This window comes from Ovis canadensis, chromosome 26, assembly GCF_042477335.2.
Source record: "Ovis canadensis isolate MfBH-ARS-UI-01 breed Bighorn chromosome 26, ARS-UI_OviCan_v2, whole genome shotgun sequence".
Taxonomy (NCBI): domain Eukaryota; kingdom Metazoa; phylum Chordata; class Mammalia; order Artiodactyla; family Bovidae; genus Ovis; species Ovis canadensis.
Genome location: NC_091270.1, coordinates 42,175,658 through 42,199,317, shown reverse-complemented (window position 1 = coordinate 42,199,317; position 23,660 = coordinate 42,175,658). Strand labels below are relative to the sequence as shown.

The window sequence follows — 23,660 nt, the reverse complement described above, 5'->3', positions numbered from 1 at the left end:
TCATTTATTTAGTTTCACTGCGTCTCCTGTTTCAGTTGTGTAGGGAGAGAGCTGGAACAATGTTCTCCGAATTTTAGGTGATGGTGAATAGCATTTAAAGTCGCACCATTTTAGCTGCGGCTACTCAACTCCAGGAGTTGGTGATGGACAGGGAGGCCTGGCGTGCTGCAGTCCATGGGGTCGCGCAGAGTCGGATACGGCTGAGGGACTGAACTGAACTGACTCAACTCCTAATTACGTCCCGCCCCCAATCGTCCTTCCGTTGTCATGGAGATCGGGACGCCCAAGTTGGTAGATTTCCCTCCCGCGATACCTGGGCGGAGCACGGGATGACGCATGCGCGTTCTTGGCGGCCGAGGCGCCGCGGTGCCTACCGGGACTGAGCTCCCGGCCACCCGATCAGGAAGTGGCGGGCGGAGCCGGGGGAAGAGTCGCCGCCTCAGCCGCCGCTTCAGCAGCAGCCGCCAGTGCGAAGACCCCCGAGCTGGCGGGGCAGCGCTGGGCATGCGTGCCGGGCGGCGGAGGCGCTGACAACGAGCCCGAAGCGGCAGCCACGCGGGCGTGGGCGGCTGGTCCAGGCGGAGGCTCTGGGAGGCGGCGGCGGGGCGCGTGGGGCGGCCCTCCTGGCTCAGGTAGGAGCTGCGGACGCCGGGTTTGGGGCGCGGAGCCCCAGCCTGTTGTTCTTCGGGGCCTCCTCCCATTCCCGGGGGCACGCGGCCTCCCATCCCGCGGGAAGCCGGGGCTGCGGTTCCCTGCCCGAAACGCTTAACCCGGTTACAGCCTCTCGGGAGCATTGTTTCTGAGGCCGGAGGTTCAGTGAGCAAAGTTTTGGGTTGGAAAGAGGGGAAATTCGAATTGGAGCGCTGGTCGTGCCTTTCCTGAGCCCCCAAACTTACATTAGCTGTAGCCGCACGGACCAGGTGTGTGGAGTTTGAGGAACCGCGGCGCCCAGCCAAGTAAAGGCTGTGATTTAGGCGCTCCTTCACGGATTTTTTTTTTTTTTTCAGCTTCCTCTTGGAAACCTAGTTTGGAATGATTCCTAACCTTGAGTTATAATAGTTTTCTGCAAAGTCTAAAGACATTTTCCAAAACAAGTCGCTGCGGTACTTTTTTCACTTCCACTTCTACATTGCTGTCTTTTCAGGGTTAAGCAGTCTCTTATTCTCAGCTTGCCGGCTATTCAAAGCACTATTGGCCCCTGCGAGGCTCAGGCAGGCAAATGAAGCAAGAGAGAAAGAGTTGAAAGGTTGAAAGAAATCAAATGATAAACTGGATAAATGATAAAGTCAAATGATAATATGGGAGGAATGTGGGCTTTGCAGTTAAAAGATTTTCACTGAACTTTTGGCTTCTCAGTGAGGGAACACGTGAACTCACTGAGTTGTGGCAGTGATGTGTGTTTTAATGTAAAACGGGGAAGTTGATGTGTCCTGTTTACTACACAGGACATATGAAACTCTACAGATGCGGAGTAGTCTCATGAGAAAAAGGTGGAAAAGTTAGAGCATGTGATGGTGAAAGACATTAAACCTTCTGTTCTAGGGACCATTGAACTTCACCCATACCACGCAGGTCGCTTTTGTTTTGGAGGCTTTTACCAGTTTTAGGTCTGGAATAAGGAGCACCTGGTTTAGGAATCAATCTCCTGGCGTCCAGGCTGTGTACTTTCAGCTGTGTGATCTTAACTCTGTGTGATAGGATACATACCTGATACCTCATAGAGTTGTGAGGATCAAATGCTGTTAACATCCAGGTCTTTGTAAGGCTTTTATTATGTTAATAATAAATTACATAATAAACAACATAGATTTTATCTATGTTAAAATCGTGATTATAAAAGCCTGGGTTAATAATCTGTCTTTACAAAGTGAAATCAGCAGATGTTTGTTGTTTTAGGCTTGTTCCCCCCCCCCTTCCCCCACCACATCATTGGGGAATTCTCCTTTCTTGTTCTAATACACTTTCCCTCCCCCAAGACTGTCTTCTGCCTTCCTCACCTGAGTATAACACTGGGTTATTTCTTTTCAGATCCAAATAATAGTTCTGAAATAACACGTTGGTCTAGCTTTACTACTTAAAAAATCACTTTCACAAACATGTTCTCATTTTATTCTTACAGTTGGGCTAGATGTAGACAGCATTGGTAGTATCCTCATTTTACTTATGATGAAATTGGATTTAGAGAAGTCTAGTGGATTCCCTAGGTCATATTACTGTTAGGGGTCAGAATTTAGGGAGGTCTTAGATTCGAGGTCCAGGGTCAGTGATTCTTCTTTCCTGAACTAAAGTTTGACAAGTTTATTTCTTATCAGTGCTTTTATAAAATTTTATTGAAGTATAGTTAATTTACAGTGTTTCTAATTTCTGCTGTATAGCAGAGTGGCTTAGTTAAACATATACTCTTTGTCATATTCTTTTCCATTATGGTTTATCACAGGATATTGGACATAGTTCCCTGTATTGTACAGTAGGACCTGTTTATCCATTCTGTATAATAGTTTGCATTGGCTAATCCCAAGCTCCCAACCCTTCTCTTCTCTCCTCCCCATCTTGCTTGACAACCACAAGCTTGTTCTCTACAATTGTGAGTCTGTTTTTGTTTTGTAGATGTGTTCCTTTATGTCATGTTTTAGATTCCACAAGTAATGAAATCATATGCTATTTGTCTCTTTCAGACTTAGTGTGATAATCTCTAGGTCCATCCATATTGTGCATATAGACTATTTCATTCTTTTTCATGACTGAGTGATATTCAATGCTTACATTTTTAACTTTTAGCGTGCTAAGTCACGTTTTATTTATTCATTGCTTTTTAAGCAAGTTGTTGAGTGCTTTCACATTCTCAAATGTAAGCTGCTTACATGCAGGCAAGGATTTATCTTCCAAAACTTTCCAAAGGCTGCAGTGCGGTACAGTGCCCCGCAAACAGAAGACATTTAATAAAGGCTTGTAAAACTTATTAACAGAGAGGCTAGGGCAATTTAAAGATGTTCTTCTGTTTGTTAGTCATTTACAAAATACTTATTGAGCTATCCCATGCCGGAAAGCTTCCAAAGTCTGAGAGTCTCTCTTCTCTCACAGAAGGGTGTGTGGGGTCTGGCTACTTGTCGCTCAAAAGCTAGTAAGCAGGCCAGGTTGGTGGAAAGGAAAGTTTGCTTATTTGAAATAAAGCAGGCTGGGAGAGGGCATATGTCTGTCCAAAGGCCGATTCACTGTGCCGCCCCTCCCTGCCTCCCTCTCCCCCGCCATTGGTGGTGGGGCAAGAGCTTTTATAGATAGAAGAAGGGGGCTGTTGCAGAAACAGCACAGTCAGCTCTGACAGTTATCTTCACTTTGGTCATCAGTGGTCTGACCAGCATCACCTTGGCTGCTTTAGGTACAGTTAATCTTCAGTTCCAGGGTCCATTTGTTCAGATTTCTCTGAGGCCAGTTCTCAGAATTGTGGCAGCTTCTGTTGTGGGTACAATCTGGTCATCATGTAGTAACTTCTCCCACCTGGGGTTTCAGTATCTTTAAGACAAGCTCACAGGATATGGCTCAGAATATTATCTGTAGTCATTGAGAAGGAACTAAAGGTCCTTGACTATGCTTAATGACTGCATTACTATTATTTAGTCTCCTTTGATTGTTTCCTCTTGTTTCTTCATTTCTCACTTCTCTGAGTAAATTCGGAACCTTTCCACAGACAGAAGACAGAGGACTTGATGGGGGCAAGGGCCATAGGGTCCTGCTCCGTTTCATTTCCTCTGAGACTTTGCTTATGAGCTTATGAACACTAGTCTAAATAGCATAGAAATCGTTTACATAGTCATTTCGTGTACTTCTGAGACTCTCCATAGCGTTCTAGGGAGAGTTCAGACAAGAGAGGAGTGTTTTAAAAATACTTGCTGGATAACCTGTGGTTTCTCTGGTTGTACTGAAGTTGCTCAGAATGTTGAATTTTAAAATGGAAAAAACCCCAAAGAGATCTATCTAGTCCCACCTCCTTCCAAAGCAGGAGTTTTCTGTAGATATTTCTTAACAAATATTAATTCAACCTCTTCATTATTTGTGATAGAGAGTCCACCAGTTTGAAAATATGCTGCTGCTGCCAAGTCGCTTCAGTCGTGTCCGACTCTGTGCAACCCCATAGACGGCAGCCCACCAGACTCCTCTGTTCCTGGGATTCTCCAGGGACAATAATACTGGAGTGGGTTGCCATTTCCTTCTCCAGTGCTTGAAAATATACCTTTTAACTAACTAATTCTGATTGTTCTTTTTTTGCAGTGAGCCTAAATCTGTCTCCTAATTTCTGCCCAGTGCTTCTGAAGTGCCATTGTCCAGTAGGAATACCGTGTGAGCTGTGAGTGTCAGCCACACATGTAATTTAAAATTTTCTAGTGGCCATAATTTAAGAAAAAAAGAAAAAATAGGGCAAATTAATGTTTTATTTAACCCCGTATATCCAAAATATTATATTAATCTCTCGTTATCACATCCATTTAAAATATTTCAGTAATTTAAAATGTTTTTTCGCTATATTGAGTCTTTTTAGTTTTTTGGCTGCACCTCATGCCATTCAGGGACCTTAGTTCCCTGACCAGTGACTGAACCTGTGTTTCCGGCATTGTCAGTGCAGTCTTAACCACTGGAGTATCAGGGAAGTCCCTGTATTGACTCTTTTTAAATCTGGTGTGTACTTTACACTTAGAGTACATCTCAGCCTTAGAGTACATCTCAGCTCTGTCCCCACTTAAGGTGCTCAATTGGCACTTCAGCCAGTGGCGGTCATCTTGGACAGCATAAGTTCTGGGGCTTTAGAGAATAATCCTGTTTTTCTTTCCTAGAGCCTAGGGCAGTGCTTGGCACATAACAGGCATGAGTTAAAGATTTTTTTTTAGTGAATGAGTAAGTGAATGAATACAAGTCGTAGAGAACTAGTAATAAAAGGCAATTTTGTTTGGGAAGTAACTTTTGTTGAGACCTGTGGATTTGGCATATACATTTGAGTTACTTGAATCTATATTAAAAAAACTTATTTTTACCTTTGCAGCATTATGGATCCAAGTCTTTTGAGAGAACGGGAGCTGTTCAAAAAACGAGCTCTTTCCACTCCTGTAGTAGAAAAACGTTCTGTGTCTTCGGAGCCATCATCATCAAAGAAGAAAAAAGCAAAGCTAGAACATGGAGGATCATCGGGCTCTAAACAAAATTCTGGTTAGTAGAATTGACTATTTAGTTTTTATTTTTCAGGGAACCACTTAGTCATGGTAAGTTCATTTTTTAGTTCAACATTCATATTGATTCTTAGATAGTTTGTTAAGTATAAGGGCTGGAATGATGAGTTTTTTTGCTCTTAAGATGTTAATAGTTGTTTTGTAGTTAGAATTTAGGTTATTATCTCTTAAAAAAAACACATTCATTGAGGTTTAAATTATGTACCTTATAGTTCACTCATTTTAAGTGTATAATTCAAAGATTTTTAGTAAGTTTACAGTGTTGTGTAGCTGTTACTGCATTGAATTTTTGAACATTTCCATCACCCTCAAAAGATTCCTTGTGCCAGTTGGTAGTCACTCCTTGTTCCCACTTCAGCCCCTGATAACTGATAATCTACTTTCTGTCTCTTTGCCTTTTCTGGACATTACATATAAATGAAATTGTATAGAATATGTTCTTCAGCATGTGGCTTCTTTTTCCTGGCATCTATTGCGATGATAATGCTGTTCTTGTTTTTTGTTAATATGGTGCTGTGTGCTGTGCTGTGCTCAGGCTTTGTGACCCTGTGAACTGTAGCCCATCAGGCTCCTCTGTTCATGGAATTTTCCAGGCAAGAATACTGGAGTAGGTTGCCATTTCTTGTTCCAATTAATTAAATGGCAACCTACTCCAGTTAATTAATATGGTATTAATTAATTACTTGATTTTCAGATGTTAAACCAACCTAGCATTCCTGGAATAAATCCTACTTGGTTATGGGGTATAATCGTTTGTTGTATGATTCAGTTTGCTGATACTTTATTCAGTGTCCATCCGTGTCATCCCATATATCAGCATTTCATTGCATTTTTATTGCTTAAGAGTATTTCGCTAGATGGATATACCATAATTTGCCTATCCTTTTCCTGTTAATGGACATTTGGATTATTTCTACTTTCTGGCTGTTAAGAATAGTGCTGCTGGGAACATTCATGTACAAGTCTTTGTGTGGGCATGTGTTTATTTCCTCTTGCAAAGAGACCTGAGTGGAATTTCTGGGTTATGTGGTAAATTTTTGTTTAACTTTTTAAGAAACTACCAGAATGGCTGTACCATATTACATTTCACTGTCAATGCATGAGGAATCTGTTTTTTCTCATCCTTGCCATTTTGATTATACCCTTTCTAGTGGGTGTGAAGTGATGTCATTGTGGATTTAATATGAATAAGATTTCATGTGCTATTGATCATTCATGTGTCTTTTGATGAAATGTGTATTCAGATTGTTTTTTGCTCATATGAAAAACTTGAATTGTCTTCCTGTTGATTTGTAAAAGTTGTTTTTCTGCGGGCAGGTAGAGGGGTATGCGAAATCTTAGTTCCCTGACCAGTGATTGAATCCAGGCCTTGGCAATGAAAGTGTGGAGTTCTAACCACCGGACCACCTTGTGGAATTCCCTTATATGTGTTTCTGGTGTCAAGATCATAAAAATATTTACTCCTGTGTTTTCTTCTAAGAGTTTTATAGTTTTAGCTCTCATATTTAGGCCTGTGATCCATTGAGTTGATTTCGTAATATGTGGTTTTAATGTAAGAGTCTAAATTCATCTTTCTGTGTGTGGTTATTCAGTTGTCACTGTGCAGTTTCTTGGTTGGGGGGGAACCACTTTCTTTTCACTTTTGACTTGCATTGGCACCCTTGTTGAATATCAGTTGACTACAAATGAGTTTTTTTTTCCCTTCTGGAATCTCAGTTAGTTTCCATTGACTCATATGTCTAGCCTCATGCAAAGATGGGCACAATAAAGGACAGAAATGGTATGGACATAACAGAAGCAGAAGATATTAAGAGGTGACAAGAATACACAGAAGAATTATACAAAAAGATCTTCATGACCCAGATAATCACAATGGTGTGATCACTCACCTAGAGCCAGACATCCTTGAATGAGAAATCAAATGGGCCTTAGGAAGCATCACTATGAACAAAGCTAGTGGAGATGACGGAATTCCAGTAGAACTATTTCAAATCCTAAAAGATGATGCTGTGAAAGTGCTGCACTCAATATGCCAGCAAATTTAGAAAACTCCACAGTGGCCACAGGACTGGAAAAGGTCAGTTTTCATTCTAGTCCCAAAGAAAGGCAATGCCAAAGAATGCTCAAACTACTGCACCATTGCACTCATCTCACACGCAAGTAAAGTAATGGTCAAAATTCTCCAAGCCAGGCTTCAACAGTATGCGAACTGTGAACTTCCAGGTGTTCAAGCTGGATTTTGAAAAGGCAGAGGAACCAGAGATCAAATTGCCAACATCCGTTGGATCATCAGAAGAGCAAGAGAGTTCCAGAAAAACATCTACTTCTGCTTTATTGACTACATCAAAGTAGTGGATCACGACAAACTGTGGAAAATTCTGAAAGAGATGGGAATACCAGACCACCTGATCTGCCTCCTGAGTAACCTGTATGCAGGTCAGGAAGCAACAGTTGGAACAGGACATGGAACAACAGACTGGTTCCAAATAGGAAAAGGAGTATGTCAAGGCTGTATATTGTCATCCTGCTTATTTAACTTAAATGCAGAGTACATCGTTTAGAAACGCTGGGCTGGATGAAACACAAGCTGGAGTCAAGATTGCCAGGAGAAATATCAATAACCTTAGATATGCAGATAACACCACCCTTATAGCAGAAAGTGAAGAAGAACTAGAGAGCCTCCTGATGAAAGTGAAAAATGAGAGAAAAAGTTGGCTTAAAATTCAACATTCAGAAAACTAAGATCATGGCATCCAGTCGCATCACTTCATGGCAAATAGATGGGGAAATGGTGGAAACAGTGATAGGCTTTAGCTTTATGGGCTCCAAAATCACTGCGGATGGTTACTGTGGCCATGAAATGATGCTTGCTCCTTAGAAGGAAAGTTATGACCAACCTAGACAGCATATTAAAAAGCAGAGACATTACTTTGCCAACAAAGGTCTGTGTAGTCAAAGCTGTGGTTTTTCCAGTAGTCATGTATGGATGTGAGAGTTGGACTATAAAGAAAGCTGATCGCTAAAGAATTGATGCTTTTGAACTGTGGTGTTGGAGAAGACTCTTGAGAGTCACTTGGACTGCAAGGAGATCCAACCAGTCCATCCTAAAGGAAATGAGTCCTGAATATTCATTGGAAGGACTGATGTTGAAGCTGAAACTCCAATACTTTGGCCACCTGATGCGAAGAGCTGACTCATTTGAAAAGACCCTGATGCTGGGAAATATCGAAGGCAGGAGGAGAAGGGGATGACAGAGGATGAGATGGTTGGATGGCATCACCAACTCAATGGACAGGAGTTTGAGTAAACTCCGGAAGTTGGTGATGGACAGGGAGGCCTGGCTTGCTGCAGTCCATGGGGTCACAAAGAATTGGACACGACTGAGTGACTGAACTGAACTGATGCCAGTACCACAGTCTCTTGATAGCTGTAGCATTCTAGTAACATTTTGGAATTGGGAGGTATAAGTCCTTCAGTTCTGTTATCTTTTTCAAGGTTGTTTTGGTTTCTCCTGGATCCTTTGCATTTCCATATAAATTTTAGGATCAGCTTGTTTTCATTTGTGAGAGAGTCACCTGTGATTTTGATGGAGATTGCATTGAAAATTGTTACCTTAACAATAGTAAGTCTTGCAGCCAGTTAATATGGCTGTGTTTGCATTTATTTAGGTTTCTTATCTCTTTCAGCTATGCTTTGTAGTATTTAATGTGTAAGTCTGGCTCTATTAAATTCTAAATGTTTTTTTTTTGATATTGTGAATGAAATTATTATCTTAATTTGGTATTTGGATTGTTAATCACTACTATTAGAAATACACTATATTTGTGTACATTGATCTTGAACTCTGCAACTTTGCTGAACTCATTATTTCTAGTTTTTGTGTGTGAAGTTTTACGGATTATGTGAGATTGGGGCTTCCCTGGTGGTCCAGCAGTAAAGAACCCATCTGCAATAAAGGTCCCACCAGGGACCAGGATCAGTCCCCGGGTCAGGAAGATCCCTTATGGAAGGAAATGGCAACCCACTCCAGTATTCTTGCCTGGGAAGTCCCTTGGACGGAGGAGCCTGGTGGGCTACAGTCCACAGGGTTGCACAGTCAGTGCAGCTTAGTGACTAAGCACAAGCACGTGTGAGATAATGTCATTTGTGAATAGGAAGTTTCACTTCAGCTTTCCAATTTGAATACTTTTTATTTCTTTTTCTTGTCAATATTGGCTACTAGTAGTAGTAAGTGTAATATCTTTGTCTTATTCCTAATCTTAAGGGGAAAGCATTCAGTCTTTCATGTTGTAATATGTTGTTAGCTGCAGGGAGTTCCTCTCTATTTCTGTTTAGTTTGTTGAGAACTTTTAATGTCACTGTGTAGTGGCTACTATTAAATGCTTGTTTGGCATCCATGGACGTGTTTGTTCTTTTTCTTATTAATGTGGATATTATGCTAATGCTAGTTGATTTTTAAATGTTAAACCAGCCTTATATTTTTGGAATAAATTATACTTGGTTCTGGTGTATAATACTTTTTATTTGTTGTAGGATTCACTTTGTTGATGTTTTGTACAGGATTTCTGTATCTATTTGTGAGGGGTATGATATGGTCTGTAGTCTTTTTGTGCCTGTTGGGGTATTTCTGCCCATAAAATGATTTGTGAGGTATTCCCTTTTCCTCTGTTCTCTGGAAAGTTTTGATAAAAATTTCTTCTTAAATATTTGATAAAATTCTCATGGAAAGCCTTTTGGGCCTGATCTTTCCTTTGTGGGATGCTCTTCATAGAAATTTCTTCCTATAGATGTGTTCAGATTTTCTGTTTCCTCTTGAGTTAATTTTGGTACTCTGTGTCTGTCTTAGGAGTCTGTCCATTTCATCATTTACATTGTCCAAAGTTTTTCAGACTATTCCCTTGCAATGCTTTGATTTCTGTATGATCAGTAGGGCTATCCCTCCCCACTTTAGTTTCTGATTTTAGGAATTTTGTTGTTTATTTGTTTTGGTTAGTCTCACTTAAAGGTTTGTCAATTTTGTTGATTTTTTTTTAATAAAAAGCTAACACTTGGTTTCATTTGTTTTTCTGGTTTTTAAAATTTTTATTTCTACTTCATAATTTCTTCCCTTATTTTGGATTTAGTTTACTCTTAATATATTATTTTTAGAGAACTAGATCAGTGTAACTTAGTTCACAACAGAAATTATTTATCTACTTAAAAGTGTAGCAGTAGTAATCTTTACTGATGTCATTTTGTTATGTGGTTTTCAGACTGTTTTACTAACTGATGTTAAAGCAGAGCCAATCTTTCTATCAAAGCAGGTTTATCATTCTTTAGCACATACATTGGGTTTGATTATCTTTCCTTTTAGTTAAATTTAAATCAAACTTCTTTTTGTTCTTAAGTTTAATTTTTTGGCTGTCTTGTGCCCCCCAGGGATCCTGCCTATGGCCCCTGCATAAGGACTTGGAGTCTTAACCACTGGAATTTCAGAAGTCCCTTAATGAAATTTATATTGAGTTAACTCATAGTAAAGAAAATTTTGGGCTTCCCCAAAGGGGTTCAGAGGTAAAGAATCAGCCTGCAATGCAGGAGATGTAGGCGATTTGAGTTTGATCCCTGAGTTGGGAAGATTTCTTGGGAAAGGAAATGGTAACCTACTCTAGTATTCTTGACTGGAACATTCCATGGTCAGAGGAGCTTGGCAGGCTACAGTCCATGGGGTCTCAAAGAGGCAGACATGAATGACTGACCAAACACACATGCACGAACAAAATTTTAGAAACTGTTTTAAGTATTAGCAGAAATCTACTCTTAGAACTAGTCTCTTTTGTCTATTTAAGAATATCTTTTGGAGAAGGAAATGACAACCGCCTCCAGTATTCCTGCCTGGAGGATCTCATGGATGGAGGAGCCTGGCGGGCTACAGTCCATGGGGTTGCAGAGTTGGACACAACTGAGCATCTGAGCAAGAATATTTTTGCTCCAAAATCTCAGTGGCTTAAAACAGCAAAGATTTGTTTCTGTTTCATATCCCATGTTTGTCATGTGTTGACAGGGGTCTTAACTCATTGTAGTCACTCAAGGACCCAAGCTGACGTAGTAGGTGATACTTCAAATGTTGTTGGTTTCAATGACTGAGGGAAAGAGAACTCTGGAAAATCTTGCCTAGCAGTTAAATGTTCTGGTTTGGACTTCCCTGGTGGCTCAAATGATAAAGAATCCACCTGCAATGCAGGAGACCTGGGTTTGATCCCTGGGTCAGGAAAATCCCCTGGAGAAGGGAGTGGCAACCACTCCAATATTCTTGCCTGGAGAATCCCATGGACAGAGGAGCCTGGCGGGCTATGGTCCATGGGGTTGCAAAGAGTTGGACACAGCTGAGAGACTAGTACTTGGAGGTGACACATATCACTTCCTCTCACAGCTCATTGACCAGACCTCATCACAGGGCTATGTACCCCACCACTTCCATGTGCTGCATGAGAGGGGAGCTGGAAATACTGGGTGTAAACACCCAAGACTGCCATACCAGCCTAGCTTGGGTCCTTATCACTGGATTGCCCAGTCCGCTGCTTGCCAGGTCTCCTGGACTCGCCTCTCTCCTGGCCATTCTGTTCACAACCGTCAGTGATTCTCTGCTGATGAATCTGATAGCTTAGTGTTCTTACACTCGGTGCTAGTGCCCCTGGCTTGGAGCCCCTCCAACATGCTTTGCTTTCTTCTGCCTCTTGGTCTTTGGTCATAATGTTTCCTCTTCATGGAACATTCTTTCTTACCTCCTTCCCACTTTCCTTTGGTGAGCTCCTATTTCTCTTTTAGGTTTCAACCTAAAAGTCTTTCCCACTTGCCAATTTGTGTTCATTGTTTAGCCTTTGAATTCCCACAGCACTCCCTGTTCTGACAAAGCTGTTTGTGCTACTGTAATTGCATGATTGTGCTTAGTCTGCTCAGTCCTGTCCGATTCTTTGCAACCCTTTGGGCTGTAGTCTGTAGTCTGCCAGGCTCCTGAGTCCATGGGATTTTCCCCATGGGAGCTTCTCCAGACCAGAATACTAGAGTTGGGTTGCCATGCCCTCCTCCAGGGGATCTTCCCGACGCAGGGATGGAGCTTGCATCTCCTGTGTCCCCTGCATTGCAGGCAGATTCTTTACCCACTGAGCCATGATTACCTGTTTGCTATTGTAACCTAATCACTCTCGCATCGATACGTATTTTTTGAATGAATTAAATAAATTACAGAGTAAGGTAGGGAAAAGATAGTGCTCATGATCAAAAAGTCTGTTTATTAAAGGACCTGTATGCTTCCCATCTATGGCAGGGACCCCAAGTTTTTCAATTTATGAAAATGTGGTTTTAATAATTGCTGAGAATTGCTCCTGGTTGCCAAAATATTCTATGTATCTAAGTTTCAGAAGTCCTTTGAAAGTTGATTATGTGATTTATGTTAGTTTCTAACATTAGAGGAAAAATATAGAAAAAAAAATAGGTACTTCCCTGGTGATCTGGTGGTTAAGACTTTACCTTCCAGTGCAAGGGTGGGTGCAGGTTTGATCACTGGTCTGGGAGCTAAGATCCTACATGTCTAGTGGTCCAAAACATAAAACAGAAACAACATTGTAACAAATTCAATAAAGACTTCAAAATAAATAAATACTCTGGATAAGGGATTTCAGACTGGCATGTAGGGCTCTTTAAATTGAAAACGATATTTATTTTTCACTTCACATATCAAATTTTTTCTGTTTTGCCATAATTTTCAGTAGCTTCTTAATCTTTTAAGTCGATATGACACATTTAGTTACAGGCTGTTGCTTCCATTTTTTGTTGTTGTTTTGAATAATGCTATTGTAAACATCTTTGTATCTTGAGTTTTTTTCTTTGGAACTAATTTCTCAGAATAAATTTCCAGATGTTTCTGGCTTAAGGGCAGTTGTAGTGGTTAAAACCATGTTTGCTCATGGCTTGTAGCGAAATAGTATCAGGGTTATAAAATTTAAGACTGTACAGCCTTTGGCATTTCAAGAAATAAAACTGCCATATTAACAAGTGTTAAGTGGTCCTATCTTTTGACATTTTTAGCAGTTTTTTTTGCATTGGGTATCTTAGTTCTTGAGAGTGTGAATATGAGAGGCATAATGAAAGGACAAGCTTAAGTGAAATTAGGAGGTGTGCTAGTGAGTTTCAGTTTGAAAATAGCTTGTCTTAGATCATGAATTTCTTACTAAAGAGTAAGATGGTTTTATGAAATGTGTATGCAAGTGTCCTTGTGACCTTGCTGAGTATTTTGAGTCTTTCACACTAATTCTGCATAAAACTTAAGTCTTTAAAACTATGAAAGTTGTCTGTAACTAACTAGAAAATATTGCTGCTTAATAAGTAGGGTCTTACATGTAAGTGGGAGTATTTTACTTTGGACTTAGATAAGCATTTTAAGTAGTGTTTTAATTACCAAAACACATTAATGACAGTACTGTTTTTTAGTCCACATGATTTGTTTAGGTGTAAGTCATTTTGGGATCACTAGCCTTTCTTTTGTTTTTCAGTTTACCTTTTAATGCTTCATATTGAATTCTAAGAATCTAATCCAGTTTTTGAAGTGTCATTTTACTTCATTTTTAAAAATTTATTTATTTGGCTGCACTGTGTGGCTTGTGGGTTCTTAGTTCCCCAGCCAGGGATTGAACCCAGGCTCACGGCGGTGAAAGCGTCCAGTCCTAACCCCTGGCCTGTTGGAATTCCCTGAAGTGTCATTTTAAACAGGTTGGTCAATTACTCACATTTGTCAGTTTTATTGTATATTTAATGAAATAGATACAGACACAAAAAGTGCATATTTAGCTTGTTTTTCCCTTCTAGTAGAAATCTTTTAATTATTCATAGTCAATATTATAACAGCTGGTCTCAGAAATTTTTCTTTTTTTTCCTCAGTAGTTGATGACTGTTTTCAAAGCTTTTGTTCATTCTGTGTAGAGTACTAGACCACTTCAGTTTCACGTTTTCTGATGTTGTCCATCATACTTCTGATAGGGTTTGGTTCATTTTTCAAGTCTTTTACAGTTTTGTTTTTCACAAAGCAGCAGCAATCAAGTACTTCATAAAGAAAAGCCAGCACCACTAAAGAAACCACTGTAAATATAAATAAAAGCAGAATGACAAAGCAGGCAGTGTTCCAGTTATCGTGGAAAGGGTAAATTTTTTGAACTTGAAAACCAAGGTACTGATAAACAGATGTAGTGGTTTCATTCCAGAGGCTGGAGCTCAGTGAGGCCATTCTTAGAGATTCTACTTCTTATATCGCTCCTTTGAACCTGTAGAAGGTAGAAAATGAATGTATGTAACCAAACTCAACAAATTTGTCAATTAAAATCTCAGTTCTGAGATTTGTTAGTCAGTTTATATAGACTGCATGAATCTTCCTTATTTTCTGTCAGAATTAATACCAAAATGGTGTTCTCGAGTTTTTCTATATTTCTGTGTTTATAGAGTATAAAATTCTATAAACCATACCATGGTTTTTTTTTTTTTAAATATGTATCACTTGGTAGACAAGTATTTTCAAGATTCATATATAGAAATTAACTGCTATGCTAATGGAGGGAGAAAAAAGGCAGCTGAATTGGTTTAAAATTCGACTAAAGTGGTAGTCACAGAACTTTTATCTAAAAGAAAAAAAAAAAAAAAGAAAGCAAAACCAAAACTTAGCATTTTAGAGTTGTGTTCTTCAAACTGCCCCCAGAAAAGCTTTTCTCATACCTTTGTAGGTCCTTCTCACCTCCCTGGTTCAGTGTATTCTGTGTTAGTTCCACGCCTTAAACTTCTAAGACAGGTGATGTAAATCAGGAGATAATGGCTGAGTGAAAAACAGTAGAGAAAGAAAAGCCAAATAAAAAGTTTTCAGAATAAGGATAATACAGTTTTAGATTAAAGTTGCCTATGAAGAGACCTTAATCTTAGGGTTTTTTTGTGTTTTTTATATATATATATATGCATATGTTAATTTTAAATGTTTCATAATACTTAAATGGCCTATGGACAGGAATAGTTAAGGAAAAAAAACAGGCAGATTCAGCATTCCACAGGTATGTATTATTAAATTTTTATTCCATTTCACAAAATTACCCAGGGAATTAAAGTTTCACTATTCTTGCATTGAGCTTTGCTCCTGTTGACCTGATACTTGTTGGGCCTTAAGTGGGACCATAAGGATTGAAGATTTGATAGTATTAAAAATTAAAAAATGACTTTTTATTATCTTAATCATCAAATATAATCTTTTTAAGCTTTTTGAAAGACATTCTAAAATACGTAAGTACTAAGAAATTTTGAAATGAGAGGAAAAAACCCCAGAGTCCCACTTCCCTAATTCAGTGACTGTTGTCAGTTGTATGCTTTCTTTTATGAAAGAAATGAATTATTTAGTGTGTTTTTTTTGCTACATAGTTGTAAGTAGACTTTTATTCTTGTAAATAAGTGTTTATTGATTACCTGCTATGTAGCAAATATTATTCTAAGTGCTAGCGATAACTTGTGTGTGAGAGTATGTTTCATTTATAGATGATTTCAAGGTAGTGTGAAAGTGCATGGTAAATACCCCCATACTTATAACACAGCTTCATTTCTCAACTCTTGGCCAGTCTATATCTCTACCCACTTCCATCCCATGGAATATTTTGAGGCAGATTCCAGACATGTCACTTCATCTAGGAATATTGCAGTATGTATATCTTAAGAGGTGAGGACTCTTTTTAAATATAACTGCAGTATCATTTTCAAAAATGATTAAAGCTTAAACCCCTTGCCCCCACAAATGTAACAGTTTAATTCCTTAGATTTCTGTTTTCCTTATAAATATAACTAAAACTTTGCTGTTAATAAACTAATATTTTCCAAGCTTTTTTTTTTTTTTTTTTAATCTGATTTGCTTGGCAAGTCCTTTCACTTCTGGATGGACTTGGTTTCTTCCTTTCCTCTTTCGTGTATTTTGAAGGTTAAATTGATGATCTGAGCGCAAAAATAAAGGTTTAAGTTCATTTTTTCTTGTTGGATTTAAGACTCCTTCCGTTTTATGATGCTTGGTGACCTTTCATCTTGAAATGAGAGACAGGAGACTAATGGACAGTAATTGAATCAGTTGCTTATGGGAGATACAAAAATACATTGTCTGGCACGTGGGTATCTGATAACTTACAGTCTTGTGGTGGTTATTGTTTAGTCCCTTAGTTGTGTTCTACTCTTTGATTTGTTACCCCTTATTCTTTGCGACTGTAGCCCGCCTAGGCTCCTCTGTCCAGTGGGATTGCAGACTATGTCAGGAGACCCAGCCTTTCAAAGTTACTCTTTTATCTTTTGGTTTTTTCTATTCCAAGTCTACCCTAGGAGAAGGCAGGGTTTCTGCATTGCACAGCTCCAGGGAGTATCAGTCACGTTCGGGGTGTGGTGGGTGCCTTTCAGATAGAATACAGTCTACCCTGGGGTTGTGCAGTGTGAAGGTCCTGATAGCCCACTCTTCCTCCTTTGCATGGTCGCTGCCTCTGTTCTTAGCACCTTTTACACAGTCAAGTAACCGGTAGAAGCTAACTCAAATGGAGACAAAAGTTACCCCCTTTTGACCCAGCCTTGCTGATAGAGTAGTGTCATGTATGCATGTGCACAAATGCCTGAATAATGGAAAAAAAATCCTTTTGAATTTTTAACACTGCTAAAATAAAATGCAGATATTCCTTGGAGGGGTAACACAGATTGTTAGTTATTTTTGCTTCAGTATGAATGAGTTTTAGGTTCTTTTTGAAAAGCAGAGCGAATAGAGGAGAGGGAGAGGAAGAAGATGAAGGCCGTGGGGAAATCGGGGTAAGGGTGTCATATGTGGATGCGTAAGAACAGGAAGAATTGCCTGAGCCCTATCTAGTGATTTTGCCTTGGTCCACCTAGCCCTCTCCAGCACACATAAAAGTATTCGTTAGGCCTTTCAGGTTGTGATGCAGGTTGTGTTAAGGCCTTTCAGGTTGTGATTCCTTTATAAAATTTGGAAATTTCTTTTGAAATTTCTAAATCTGACATTAGAACTGACTGCAGGGAGAATCATGGCAGGGGAGGGAGAAAAGAGTAGAGTCAGGCAGTTTCCACATTTTACCTCTCAGATTTAACCTATCCTAATAATTAATTTAAACTTCTGTTTTTCATGACTGATTTCAGAAACATTATTCTAGCAATTTTAAATTAAAAAGTGTCTTTTATAATCTTATCTCCCTAACATATCAAACTTTTAATTTTTTTTTTTCTCCTAGAAATTGGCTGTGTAAAATGTGTAAGTCATACCTGGTTGAAATTATACCGAATTTACTCCTTTGTATTTAAATTTATTATGAGTAAGTCTTTTAAAATTTGTGGTGACTTTTTAAGACCGGGGAGAAATTATAGAGACTTAATAATTAAGTTATTTTTTCAAAATGAAATTTTAGAATGATCAGAAAGTTGGCTTAAGGAACTTTGTATTCTATTTATTTTTGAGGTGCAAGTGAACTGCTTAAAAATTTTTCAGGTCCCCTTCTCCCTTTAAAAAAGAAAAAAAGAGCGTGAGGGAGGGAAAGAGATGGAATGGGAGAGAGAAGGAGAGGAGAGAAGGGGGCAGAGAGACACACAAACACTACATTCACTTACTTGAGGCTGACTTGTACCTGTCGTTGAACTGTTCTGCTGGTTACATTAATACAGTATAGTCACACAATTGAATGTTATGCGTGAATGCGCGACTGTAGTGACCCGGAAAGATCTTAGGATATGTTGTTAACTGAACAAAGTGCAGGACAGTATGTGGAGGAAAAAGGGAAATAATATGTATTTTTAGTTACTTGTATCTGCACAGGAATCTTGGGGATATACAGAAATTAATAACAATGGTTACTTGTGGGGTTGGAGAGTAGAGTCAGGTGATAGGAATGTGTGTGAAACTTGTCAAGGTGTACCTTGTTATAATCCTTTGGTTTTCGAACCATTTGAATGTAGTTATTCAAAGCCAAAAGTACTCCTTGTCTTTGGCTTTTAATAGTTTATTGTGTTTAGATTACTTCTAAAATAGAATTAGTGCATCGTAACTTTGACTAGACTGCATACTTTATCCACATGCAAACATGCTTATAATAATTATGCTTGGAATGGTGACTATGGATGGACGTATGTGCCACCTCCAAGGGTACTTGTAAGTTTTTTGTTGTGGGTATCTAAGCAGTTTTCAGAGTATATACATAGCAGGTTTATGTTGTGAATGATGACAGTTTGCCATTTGTGAATGTGTTGATTAACTGATGAGCAGCTCAGAACGTTCACCCTTTAGTTAGCTTCTGGGCATAACCTGGAAAAAGTAAACCCTGTAATCTAGAGTTATTTTCCACCTTACATGTAATGTGGTTTATTCTTTCATAGTACACTAGAACTCGAATAATTTTGTGTGTTTAGGTTAAAATCTAAATTTTTGATGAATTAGATGTAATTAGATATGTATGTAGAGGGGCTTCCCAGGTGGTAATAGTGGTAAAGAACCCACCTGCCAATACAGGAGACATAAGAGACACGGATTTGATACCTGGGTTGGGAAAATCCCCTGGAGGAGGGCATAGCAGTCCACTTTTCGGTATTCTTGCCGGGAAAATCTCATGGACAGAGGAGCCTGGTGAGCTACAGTCCATAGGGTCGCATGGAGTCAGAGACAACTGAAGCGACTTAGCATGCACGCGAATATGTAGAAAGTCATTTACGAATAGGATTCTCTTGTATTATGATACTGTTTTTGAAATTAAAATGTTAATTTATATGAAGCAAATGCTGTAAACATGCCTTAGAGAAAGTGAGAGAAAACAGTCAAAGGTGGGAACAGTCTGTTACACATATATACACAATTATATAGATAATTTTTAGTTTTTTAAAATATAAATTCCCTTCACCTAATTCCTCCCATTTTAAGGCCCTAGTGAAATATTTGTGGGTATAGGACTTGGAACTGTTCTGGAGCCCTTGAATTGCCAGATCGAAATAAAGTTATGCTTTTGTTCTATTTATGGAAAAAGCCCTTGAATTGAATTTTCTGGTGCCTTTAAAAGCATATCCCTTTGAAATATGATCAATTAATCATAATAGCTTTTACATATAGAATAGCTCACCCAACTCTGGAACTGTCTGGGGTAGGCCATGTATCTAGTTAGCTGGGGGAAATGGCAGTGAGCCTCCATCTGTATAACTATAGACCGTTACCAGTAAGATGTAGGCTGATTATAGCGTTAAGACAGTTTGGGAGGTAGGAGTTTCTGTCTGAAATTTAAGTTATGAGTTAACTGTTCTATTTGACAGTTATTTTTTTTTGATCTGAGACTGTTTTTGAGCTCTCTTTGGGTAGCAAGCAAGAATATTTCCTAAGTAATTAACCACATTGTACTGAGTCTGGAGAAATCTGCTTTCAGCAACCTTTGGGCTTTGTAGGGGATACTTTTCTCATGCTGGCAGAACACTGATTATTATAGAAGGAACAGAAATTATGAAAAAAACCTTTAAAATTTAAAATAGATTTACCAGCAAAGAAAAGGGCAGAAAGGTCAGTATATATAGGTAATATTTTAGAACTCTAGCATTTACTAAATAGTTACATTTTCATGCTTGAATATTTCAAATTCATATAAGATTTGAAATTTGGTCAGCAAGTTGATAGTAATTCTTAGTAGACATGAATGATGGCTCTGAGCTATGAAACTAATCTTATTACCTCAAAAGGTACCCTCCTCCCTCCCTTAACCAATTCTTCTTAGGACATATTTTCATTTTAAAATGTAGTTTATCAAAAAAGACTTACTGTTTATTTATTTTTGAAGATTAGTTTAAGAATAACTACAACATTATATTGAAATACTGTGAAAAATACATATTTCTGTGGCATCTAAAAATGAAACATTAAGTAGATTTTTATTTAATAATAGCATGACTTGTATGTTACAGTAATAAAGACTTTAAAATTTGTAGAAAATTATTTTAATTAAAATGTATGAAAATCTAAAGCTCTGTCTCTGAAAATCATCTCATTGCTTACAGTATAATGCAGCCTAGTAATGGTACTTTTGTGGTCTTTTTATATAAAAATCACAGTGTGATTATTGGCCTTCACTGCATGTACACTTAAATAAAAACAATTCTGAATATACTCATACTTTCTAAAATATAATAAACTTTAATATAAGTGCTTTAAATTTGTATGTATAATCAGAAAGCTTTAGTCCTGGATTTGCTTTTAGTCTAGATTCTTCTTTAAGAAAAATCCTTTGTTAAGACAGAGCAAACTGCTGAAATGAAATAGCTCAGAGAAAATGAAATTTGCAAGTAATCTCTTAATATCAAATGCATATGGCTTACTCTAAGGTCTGGATATAGATCAGGTTCATAGAAAATGTCATGAATTTTCCATTAAGGCACAGATGGTAAGCGTGCTTGTCAAATAGCAAAGGCGGTCCTCATATTTTCATAATAAAATCCTACCAGACAATGAAAAGAATAGAGGTTTTTTGGTCTTCAGCAGGAACAAAGCTTTCTGCCTGGGTTTTATGGTAAAATATTTATATTGTATCATAAGACCATATATTATTAAATGAAAAGATCTCAGGAACCTACCTCTTGTCTGAAGGGCTGCCGTTGAAGAGATGGTTTCGTCTGTTTGTAATGCAGTCTGGTGCACAGCTAGGATGGAGCTGCGCCTCTATTGGCTGAACCACAGGGCAGCTGACAGTTTCCTCTATGTTCATTTGCAGTGAGTCCTGCCACCCTTAGTAAATCATTCATAAACTTGAATAGAGCTGACTGGGTTCTCAACTGTCACCCCCTCTTTAGGCCTAATTTTTTTTTGTTTTTAAGCTAAATTTCTGCATAGGAATTTGTGAGTTAGTAACAAATTGATGATTCCTTAGTGTTTAGCTGTAGAATTTCTGATCCTTCAGTGATTATTTAAGTGCTCAGGCTAGAAGCTAATCTCGAGAGAGGCAGTAACCTGGGAAACCAGCAGTCCAGGTTCTCCAGCGTGGTGTTTCCTCCACAAATTGCGCATAGGCTCTCATAAATGATATTCTCTTTTCTCTTCTTTCAACTTGCCATTTATATGAATCTGACTCTCTGGAAGTGATTATTTCCATGTGGTAGTTTGCTTTAGATGAAATTCTGAGGGAGAAGAAAAAGAAAAAGAGGTTTTTATCTCTACTAATTGGGAGAGGGTTAACTTTGGTAGGTACGAAAAAACCGTTTGTGAAAGTTAAATTGCAAAAGAACCCTCAGTTGGATATTTAGAGATAGAATGATGTTTCTATTATGGTTTATTAGAGTTGTGGTCTAAGTGTAACAGTCAAGGTTTTTATCTGTGAGAGTGGCTATTAGAACAGCAGACGACTGGGTTAGTGCTTGCTGTGCAGACTTACTTTTTAAAATTTTGAGTAAGTCACATTTGTTTCTAAGACCAGTACAGGAGTATGTGGAAATAATCTTATTATGTTCATTTGTTCGGTCAACTAATATTTATTGTTTACTACTCCTGGCATTGCGGTTAAACACTGGAGACCTTATGGTAAACAAAACTGTATATGCTTCATGATGGACCATTTGCATGGTGCATCCTTAGCATATTGTCCTTAGCTATTATTCATAGTCTTCCCAGTTGTTTATTTAGTATTATAGGATGAATGTATTACTTTAATAAGAATTCACTAAATATGTATTTATGAATTCCTGTATTCTGAAAAAATATCCAGTTGGAAATGGAATAATTTTGTTAAATGCTAACTAATGATTCTTACACCAGGCACATCACAGTTGACCACTGGATTGGAATCTTGAGTCTGCCACTTATTAGTCTGTTTTCTTACGTTTAAAATGAGACAGTGAAAACCTCTTAAATAGGATTTCTGGGAGGGATTAAATGAGAAAACCATTTTAGCATGATTCTTGGCAATAGTCAGTGTTCAGTGAAGGTTACTTACTTCACTGTTTGTTATGAGTGTCCTGAACACCTTGGGAAAATGAGCTACATAGGAAGTGTATCATAACTGAAATAGCAAATGAGAAGGCACACCTGTAAGGCATTCTTAATGTTATTTCAGAAAACATAAAGTAGACTTTAATGTGTCAATTAAGTTTCATTAAAGTTGTAGCAGTTATTCTTAAAGGAATATTGCATATGAGGTTTCATTTTAGTCTAAAAAAAATCATATTCAATAAAGCCTTTTCACTAACTAATCTCAGAGGAATATTATGCTCCCTTCTAGAAGCTATTCTTTTGGATCTCTGACAGTTGTTCCATTTGACTTGCGGTTATTCTAATGCATTCTTTTGTTTAAATTATTATTACCAAACTGGTGCCAGAAATTGACTCTCCCCGCTTTTATTTAACCTCTTCCATTGTGGATCAGCCACATGGGAACTTTATAGCATGTGATCTGATTCCTTGCTAATAGAATGTGTACTTCTGAAATGTCTTTCTAGTATTTACAGTGAATTTTTCACTCTTGCTACCTATGACCTGTAGAACGCATTTGTGATGCAGTGGTAGCATTTGGATTTCTGCCTGTAAATATGCAACAGAATGGTATATGTTGTGAACCAAATGATCTCTGTAAATTGCTCCTTGTATCATGCTGTCGTCATTTTAAAGTCTTCTTTATACAGTGGTACTGCTTACATTTTTTATTCCAATATATTTCTGAAGTTGACTTTAAAATAGTTATGGGATCACTTTTTATTAATTCCCATTGATCAATACCTATTTGTTTTATGTTGATAAGCAGAAATTGATGTACTTGGTGATAAATTGAACTTTTTATCCCTTAGAAGTAATCTACCCACTTCTCATGGTTTTAAGGTTATTAGAAAAGCACTATGGATCAGATTGTGATTTGTATTGTCCTCTTGTTTAAAAAACTTTACTTTTAATTTTGGAGGAAGTCTAGTCAGACTTAAGGAAGGAGTGAGATAAAGGTGCTTATAAAAGAAATATATTTTAATGCTTTTGAAGGATTTGTACTTTGTTTCCATTCTCAGAAAATAGTTACTACACATGTAAAGATTTTGAATTTGTCACCAAAATTTCATAGGGTGGGGTTTTCTAGATAGAAAAACTCAATAAATATTTTACCAGATTTAAAATCATCTTAGCTGCTTAAAAGTAGATAATCACATCTAATATGAAAATGTTGTAATTGTTTTTTGAACTTTATTTTCAGATCATAGCAATGGATCATTTAATTTGAAAGCTCTGTCAGGAAGCTCTGGATATAAGTTTGGCGTTCTGGCTAAGATTGTGAATTACATGAAGGTAAGTACTTTTCTCAGCTAACAAATTCTTTTGGTTTTGGGCAGAAGAAGGGGATTGGAATTTTCAGAAGTAAATTTGTGTATACATGTCAAAATTTATCAAATTGTATGTTTCAATATGTGGTTTATTGT

At 38.0% G+C, this 23,660-nt stretch overlaps 2 protein-coding genes across 3 annotated transcripts in view; one reads left to right on the top strand and one right to left on the bottom strand.

Annotated features, from left to right (window-relative positions):
• Positions 1-319: 319 nt before the first annotated feature.
• GTF2E2 (general transcription factor IIE subunit 2) overlaps positions 320-23,660 on the top strand; it is a 90,459-nt gene continuing 67,118 nt past the window's right edge. The window contains exons 1-3 of one of the 2 annotated variants that reach the window (XM_069572901.1): positions 320-632; positions 5,033-5,196; positions 23,438-23,529. In XM_069572901.1, coding sequence (XP_069429002.1) covers positions 5,037-5,196; positions 23,438-23,529 — 252 coding nt within the window. In that variant the 5' untranslated portion in view covers positions 320-632; positions 5,033-5,036. The remainder of the gene's footprint in view (positions 633-5,032; positions 5,197-23,437; positions 23,530-23,660) is intronic. The other variant, XM_069572902.1, reaches the window with a different exon arrangement.
• On the bottom strand, positions 14,131-15,032 carry SMIM18 (small integral membrane protein 18). The gene is made up of 2 exons (XM_069572908.1): positions 14,955-15,032; positions 14,131-14,509 (listed from the first exon to the last, which is right to left on the bottom strand). Exon 2 carries the CDS (start codon positions 14,470-14,472, stop codon positions 14,176-14,178), a length of 297 nt encoding a protein of 98 aa, XP_069429009.1. The 5' UTR covers positions 14,473-14,509; positions 14,955-15,032; the 3' UTR covers positions 14,131-14,175.